Here is an 8,299-nt window from a genome sequence, read left to right as displayed (position 1 = left end):
CCTGCGGAGGCACGCCTGCGGAGGCACGCCTGCGGAGGCACGCCTGCGGAGGCACGCCTGCGGAGGCACGCCTGCGGAGGCACGCCTGCGGAGGCACGCCTGCGGAGGCACGCCTGCGGAGGCACGCCTGCGGAGGCACGCCTGCGGAGGCACGCCTGCGGAGGCACGCCTGCGGAGGCACGCCTGCGGAGGCACGCCTGCGGAGGCACGCCTGCGGAGGCACGCCTGCGGAGGCACGCCTGCGGAGGCACGCCTGCGGAGGCACGCCTGCGGAGGCACGCCTGCGGAGGCACGCCTGCGGAGGCACGCCTGCGGAGGCACGCCTGCGGAGGCACGCCTGCGGAGGCACGCCTGCGGAGGCACGCCTGCGGAGGCACGCCTGCGGAGGCACGCCTGCGGAGGCACGCCTGCGGAGGCACGCCTGCGGAGGCACGCCTGCGGAGGCACGCCTGCGGAGGCACGCCTGCGGAGGCACGCCTGCGGAGGCACGCCTGCGGAGGCACGCCTGCGGAGGCACGCCTGCGGAGGCACGCCTGCGGAGGCACGCCTGCGGAGGCACGCCTGCGGAGGCACGCCTGCGGAGGCACGCCTGCGGAGGCACGCCTGCGGAGGCACGCCTGCGGAGGCACGCCTGCGGAGGCACGCCTGCGGAGGCACGCCTGCGGAGGCACGCCTGCGGAGGCACGCCTGCGGAGGCACGCCTGCGGAGGCACGCCTGCGGAGGCACGCCTGCGGAGGCACGCCTGCGGAGGCACGCCTGCGGAGGCACGCCTGCGGAGGCACGCCTGCGGAGGCACGCCTGCGGAGGCACGCCTGCGGAGGCACGCCTGCGGAGGCACGCCTGCGGAGGCACGCCTGCGGAGGCACGCCTGCGGAGGCACGCCTGCGGAGGCACGCCTGCGGAGGCACGCCTGCGGAGGCACGCCTGCGGAGGCACGCCTGCGGAGGCACGCCTGCGGAGGCACGCCTGCGGAGGCACGCCTGCGGAGGCACGCCTGCGGAGGCACGCCTGCGGAGGCACGCCTGCGGAGGCACGCCTGCGGAGGCACGCCTGCGGAGGCACGCCTGCGGAGGCACGCCTGCGGAGGCACGCCTGCGGAGGCACGCCTGCGGAGGCACGCCTGCGGAGGCACGCCTGCGGAGGCACGCCTGCGGAGGCACGCCTGCGGAGGCACGCCTGCGGAGGCACGCCTGCGGAGGCACGCCTGCGGAGGCACGCCTGCGGAGGCACGCCTGCGGAGGCACGCCTGCGGAGGCACGCCTGCGGAGGCACGCCTGCGGAGGCACGCCTGCGGAGGCACGCCTGCGGAGGCACGCCTGCGGAGGCACGCCTGCGGAGGCACGCCTTCGGAGGCACGCCTGCGGAGGCACGCCTGCGGAGGCACGCCTGCGGCCGGCTGCGGCCTGAGGCATCTGACTGGCTTTAAAAACAAAACACCAACATTTTGAAAGTTGCTTGGACTGAGTTTCACTTGTTTTATTCGTGTATTATAGTTACTGCTCGCAGTACTGTGCATGCTAGCTACATACTTGCAAGTAATTATACCGGTAATAACTATTTTTGGTTTTGCCTGTACAAGAGGTTGTCACGGTTCCTCGTTAAAAATAAGACTACCGTAAGATAGTACGATCTCACACTGACTCACAGGCTCGTAAACATGCCCGCAGATGAGTGCATCCGCGGGCAAAATGCCCATGGACGCTTTTGATTCTCGCGCACAAATTTTGGTCGCCCGCAGGAATATCTCCATGGTGATTTCCCTCTAAACGTGGATTTGCCTGTCGTGTGAATCACCTTAGGCCTCGTTTACACGACAACGATTGAAAAACGTTTTTGTCAAAAACGTTTTCAAAAGAATACGCTTCCACAGATTTTGATAAGAGCGTTTACACGACAACGCTGAAAAACGTTTCAAAAACGTTTCAAACGAAAAACGGCTTCAAAGTGTTTTTCAATCGTTTTCGTTCCGTTTCGTTTCGTTCTCGTGTAAACGGCAAAAACTTTTTACTAGTACGAGCCTTGTACTCAAAACATGCCGCCGCCAGCCTGCGCCAGGCCAACTTATTGCACGTGACCATTGCGCGCCGAAAAACATGTTGCAGTGTACACGATTATCGTTTTCGTGTAAACAGCAAAGACGTTTGGAAAACGATTGAAAAACGTTTTTCAATCGTTGTCGTGTAAATGAGACCATAGTATTATAACTTTTATACTGAGCCATTCACATAACGTGTAAACTCACTTGTATCGTAACGTTTCCAAGGATGTTTTACTCGGATACGATAAACTTGGACACACGCGTGCAACCGATTTTTTTTATCTTGGCCGAGGCCCTTATGCTCGCGATTATCTTTGCACACCAGCAAACATGTCGGTTGTTGAAAATGCGTAATGCAAATGCAGTGCTCGAACAAAGGAACATTCATTAACTGTCAACATTCCCTCAACCCTGGAACCTTTCCATCCGTTGCATTATTTTCATGAAAAATTCATCAAATTCAAATTCGTTACTTGTAGTACTCCCTCATTGATTTGTTTCCGTCTTCTCTTTGTGCCTTGTTCATGATTGTATTTTCCTCTTCCTCCTTTTCTTATATCACCACCTTCATCATTTTGCGAGAACTGTGGCAATACGCCCAGTGAGAAGGCAGATTTTGCCTGTGCTTCTGGTGAAGTAAAATAAAGCTAAACAAACAAACAAACAATTCAAAATTTTAACATTTCCTGGCATTTTCAGGAGGTCACTATGGATACGTTGACGGTTGCAAAGTTTGCCCAGCACCGTGCTGCTGGCGTGCAGACTGGATCACAGTTTGCCAGTGTTTAAAATCTGTTCTGCTCTTCACGTGTCTTAGCCTACTGCTCTACGTCCCGTAGAGAAATCACGTGGAATGTGTACTGGGAATTTCCCCTTCCACATTTGGCAGTTTTCTGCCTGCATTTGATCGATGCCCACCAGATATCTGTACGAGTACGCATTCTCTCTTTTTTTGACCCCTATGATCTTTTTACGCATTTTCTCTGCGTGTGCCACAATACGTACAGAAGAACCTCATGTACCGCCGGCGCGCGCGCGTCATCCACCTCGTGTTGACAGGCCTTGCACATGGTATGTCGCGGCGTCACCCCAAGTATTGCAAGCATGGCTCACATAAACCCCACGAGGCTGAATGCATGTTGCGATGGGCGCCCTGAACTTGGAGGTCAAACCTCATGTTTGCCACTCTTGAACTGCCTCATATGGAAGATGGCCTTCTCAGGCTTCTGCGACAACAACAGAAAAGGAATGCGGATGTTTGTGTACGGGTATGGTGCCAGGGACAAGCTTGTTCCTGTACAAACGGAGAAGTAATAACTTTACTTGTGAAATCTTCCATAACGAGCGTACATGTACATGCGCTTCGTTCGGTTGCGCTTTTGGTGGCAGTCCGACGCTTTTGATCTCTCTTATCGGCATGGCAGAACGATGGTGTCGAAGTTCGAAGTACATTGTACTCTATTTGCCTTGCAAAGATGGACTACCCGAACCTTTCAATCTCTAGATACCAGTTCCGAAGCAGTAGGATGTCGTCTTGAGCACCTCACTGAGTTTGAGCAATCTCGGTTTCCCTAGCTTTGATTTTAAAATTGTTCAGTTTGTGATCGTTGCAATTATTTGGGAAGTCAGTGCTCTCTTGGATTGCGTACCGATTGTGGAGCTAAGTACTGAGTGGACCCAGCCGTGGCTTGTATGGAATTGGTGCTGCCCTTGCTGATGTCCGTGCGCTCCTGCACTTGTGGACAACGTCACTTGTAAGTTGTGAAAGCTAGGCATTTTCGGCTCACTACAAGCTAATAATAATAATTATTATTAAATTCCCAGCAACATCCATCTCAGAGCTAGTGAATACCACGAGTGAATGAACATTTTCAAATACACACACACGCACACACACACACACGCGCGCGCACACACACACACGCGCGCGCACACACACACACACACACACACTACTACTATTACTACTATTGACAGCTGCCAGAAATGGCCACGCCGCTCCCCAAAGGGAGGTACTGTCAGAGAGGTTAGGGGGGAGGAAGGCAATGCTCCAAGTGGCGTTCCAGATCTTGCCGCCTCCGGAACCGTCGGTTGTGGCAAACTTGGCAGTGAAACTTGAATTGTTGGCGTTCAGCCACAGTAGGGCGCTTTGGACAGGTTCCACAACGGTGACGCTTGAGACCCGCAGCCGATTTAAATGAACGCTGACAGTTGGTGCAAGTTACACCAGGAACAACAAGAGGAGCAGGGGCAGGGGCCGGCGGCTGGTCGACATCGCCTAGCCGACACTTATGCACCGCAAAGCCTCCTCTGCTACGTAGCCATCGGTTGCATGTTGGACACTGTACTGATCCAGGCTGCTCCGATACCGGGAGCTGACGGATTGCTGAACACTTGTGACGGACCATGTCGGAACTACGGCGGAACAGACGGTTGCAGGTTGGGCACTCGATGCTCTTCGGGGCGGGTTCCTTGTCCTCACCTGCTGCTGTCACCACTCCACGCCACTCTCCACGATCGCTTGCCAACTCAAACCAGTTACGCACTCCAGCCACGGATAGGTCCGTGTGAATGGTGTCCTTCCAGCGACGACGAGGTCCACAGAATGGCCGAGACTGAGGGAGACAGGCAAACAGCAACTGCTTCGGTACTCTGGTGTCATCAAGACGAGCCAGGTGCCCAAGCCACTCCAACCGTCTCTGCTGCACCATGCGTGACAATGGTGTGGGATCACCCCACTGTGCTCGCAGTTCTTGTGAAGAGATGCGCTGTTCCCACTGTCGGCCTCGCGATACGCCAAGGATGGAGCGAATGTTGGCATGGTGAAACCGGTCCATTCTATCTAGATCTGCCTTCAACGGCGTCCAGCATTCTGAACCATACAGAACCGTTGACAGTACGCAAACGACATACAGGTGGCGCCTGGTAGGGAGGTTCAGGCTCCGGTCATGTAGGATGCGCCGAAGACCACCAAAGGCCCCTGCACCCTTTGCTAGACGGCTCCGAATGTCCGCTTGCGACCGCGAGTCTGGAGTGATGGTGGAACCAAGATAGGGGAATGAGGTGACTGCTTCAACCCTATCACTGCCAATGACCAAATCAGAGCAATCAGCAGGGCAAACTCCGAAACCTGCAACGAGAAGCTTGGTCTTGGTCATGCTCACTGTGAGACCCAAGCTGGATGCGACCTCACAAAAGGCACACAGGGATTGATCGGCTGCGTTGCGAGTTGTAGCGAGCAGTACAGCATCATCCGCAAACTCGAAGTCATCAGCATGGCCGGACTCGGAGTGGGGACGACGCCTAGTGACACGAGGGAACAGCTGGCCATCAATTGTGAAGCTGAAGTCCACACCAGACTCTATTCCACGCTCAACGAGAAGGGATCGCCAACGCTCAATAACTAAGCCGAAGTACAAGTTAAACAGTACAGGTGCCATAACGCACCCTTGGCGCAGCCCATTCTTGACAGATATCGGATCCGTGCAACCACCGGCAACGCGAACGCAAGCTGACATGTCTGTATGGAATGATTTGATGATGGCCACAGTCGGGGGCGGCACACCCAGCCGCAGCAATGCCTGCCAAAGAGCTTCGCGAGGGACAGAGTCGTATGCTTTGCGGAGATCCACAAATACGCAGAAGAGCTTCGATCGATGTTCGTACGACTTCTCGACAAGTTGACGGACAGAGAAGATGGCGTCCGCACAACCACGGTGCCGCCGAAACCCGCATTGGGATTCAGGCAGTTCCGCCTCAGCAATACCTTGCAATCGGTTTTGCATGATCCGAGCAGCCAACTTGCCGACAACCTCCAGCAATGCGATCCCTCGCCAATTATCGCAACGAGAGAGGTCGCCCTTCTTTGGAATCGGTACCAGCAGTGCATCGCGCCAGTCCTGGGGCACGCAACCCCCCGACCAGACAGATTGGAGTAGGTCCAGGAGGAGTGGATGGAGGACAGGCACACCAACCTTCAGCAGCTCCGGCACAATCTGTGACATACCACCAGCTTTGCCATTCTGTAGGTGTCTAATTGCCTGAGTCAGCTCATCCTCCGATGGTGGCAGTGAGAGGGAGTCCTCGACCTCACGCTGAGGGATAAGTTGGAAGACATGCGGATCGTACACACTGCAGACATTCAAGACACCCGAGAAATGCCCATGCCATGTGCCCTGCTGCTCCTGAACAGATTCGCAAAGAACTCCATCGGCATTGCGGATGGATTGGACAGACAGGGGTTGCAAGCCCCCAAAGCAGCGTTGCATGTCGCGAATGGCAGACCAGACAGCTTTGCCACTGAAACGTCCACGGTGCACCACCGCCGCTTTGTCCATCAACCAAGTTGTTTTTGCCTTCCGGATACCAGTACGAGCCCGGCCACGCGCTTCTTTGAATGCCCGGTGATCAGAGTCCCTGCCGCTTCTCAGCCATTGGCTATACAGGGTATTACGAGACTCCAGTAGAGGCTCCAATACAAGGGCATTGTCACGGAACCAATCTTGCATCCGCCGCTTGTCCCGACCAACCACCTGCTCCGCCGCGTCAACAACAGCCGACTTCACGGTACTCCACTTACAGTCCACAGACGAGGCGCGGTCATACGTGGCTAAACGAGATTCAAGACTAGCACAGTACTCAGCACGTACAGTAGCCACACGCTCAGCCTCCTCTTCACTCATGAATGGCTTCCGATTGAATTGGTGAATAGCAAACTTCCGCGGCCTGGAACGTGCATCATGATGGTACCGTTGCTGCACAACGTCAGGTAGCCGGTATTTCATGCGGACAAGACGGTGGTCTGTGCTACACTCTGCAGTGCGCATTACTTGACAGTCCATGCAACGTTTACGGTGTTGTTGGCGTACGAACACATAATCTATACAATGCCACTTCTGTGATCCAGGGTGTTGCCAGGTGTACATGTGAATGCGTTTCTTGGGAAACAGTGTGTTACATACTGTGAGCTGTTGACACGCCAAGAATGTGAGTAGTCGATGACCAGCATCGTTCACATCACCAACACCATGTGATCCATGCACTCCCTGCCACATCTCTAGTTGCTGTGGGCCAAAACCAACACGAGCGTTGAAATCCCCCAGGACGATGACGTCATCAGCAGAGTTGACATCGCTGAGAGCAGACTGGAACTGAGCAAAGAACTCTTCCTTGTCAGCATGGGGGGATCGAAACGTAGGAGCGTAACATGAAATCACTGACATCCACCCGTGCTCAAATCTCAACCTGGCCGTCACGATGCGCGACGAGACGGGCCTCCACTGGCAGCCTGCACGTTCAAATGCCTGCTTGGCCCTCCGACGCAGAACCAGCGCAACACCCTCGCCACGACGAAAATTTTCGTCAGGTACGGGGCGACCAGAGGCGAGTACAATCGAATCGCCGATGTTGAAAGAGTCTCTCCCAAACCATTTGGTTTCCTGCAGGCCAGCCACTTCCACGTCAAACCTGGACAGCTCACGGATAACCAAGTCGATCTTTCTGTCCTCCACGACGGGCACAAAATTCAAATTTTCAAAATTCACTCGTCTCTTTGCCGTCTCGACCGGTCCGTCATTGTTGAGCAGAGTGCGGACGTTCCAAGATCCAAAGGCCAATGTTCGCAGCCTTCCTCTCCTCCGCCTTCCTGACAGTACTCTCTGAGCTTCGCAGTTTGGAACCATTCGGGGGTCAGCTACACCACCGCGAATGGAGAGGCGAGGACGACAACGGTCGTGACAGAAAAGAAACTGCCCTGGCGACCGCGCCGCGGAACCCTCGCCCCAGGAAATTTAGGAACACGCCAGGGGCGACTCTGGTGAACCCAGAGCCACCCCGTGGCCTAAGACTAGTAAGAAGAACGACGGAAAAAAAAAAAAAAAAAAAAAAACACACACACACACACACACACACACGCACACACACACACACACACACACACACACACACACACACCAAGTCATGATAATAATTATTTTTATCATTTTCACGAGCACAACCAGGGGCGTTGGACACGGTACGGTCACTACGGTATTGACCGTACCACTTCTTGCCCCCGTTACACCGTAAATCAATAAAACACATGATCTGGGATCTAAATTTCCAAAAATTTCGGCTCAGTCCCCACTCCCCCCACGAGTAAATTGTACTTCAGATGGCTGACCGTGCCACACTAAAATTCCTTCTGACGCCCCTGAGTCAAGAAATTGCAGACTGCATTGCTTACTTTCTGGCAATTCACCAAAGTTGAACTTTAATTCCAT

The 8,299-nt window shown here is 55.2% G+C and overlaps 1 protein-coding gene across 1 annotated transcript; it reads right to left on the bottom strand.

Annotated features, from left to right (window-relative positions):
* Positions 1-3,205: 3,205 nt before the first annotated feature.
* On the bottom strand, positions 3,206-7,720 carry LOC135810658 (uncharacterized). The gene is made up of 2 exons (XM_065324148.1): positions 4,691-7,720; positions 3,206-3,265 (listed from the first exon to the last, which is right to left on the bottom strand). Exons 1-2 carry the CDS (start codon positions 7,718-7,720, stop codon positions 3,206-3,208), a joined length of 3,090 nt encoding a protein of 1,029 aa, XP_065180220.1.
* Positions 7,721-8,299: the final 579 nt, after the last annotated feature.

Source organism: Sycon ciliatum, chromosome 2, assembly GCF_964019385.1.
Source record: "Sycon ciliatum chromosome 2, ocSycCili1.1, whole genome shotgun sequence".
NCBI classification, from domain to species: domain Eukaryota; kingdom Metazoa; phylum Porifera; class Calcarea; order Leucosolenida; family Sycettidae; genus Sycon; species Sycon ciliatum.
Note: the sequence above shows the minus strand (reverse complement) of the source record. Positions and strands in the feature narration are given on the sequence as shown.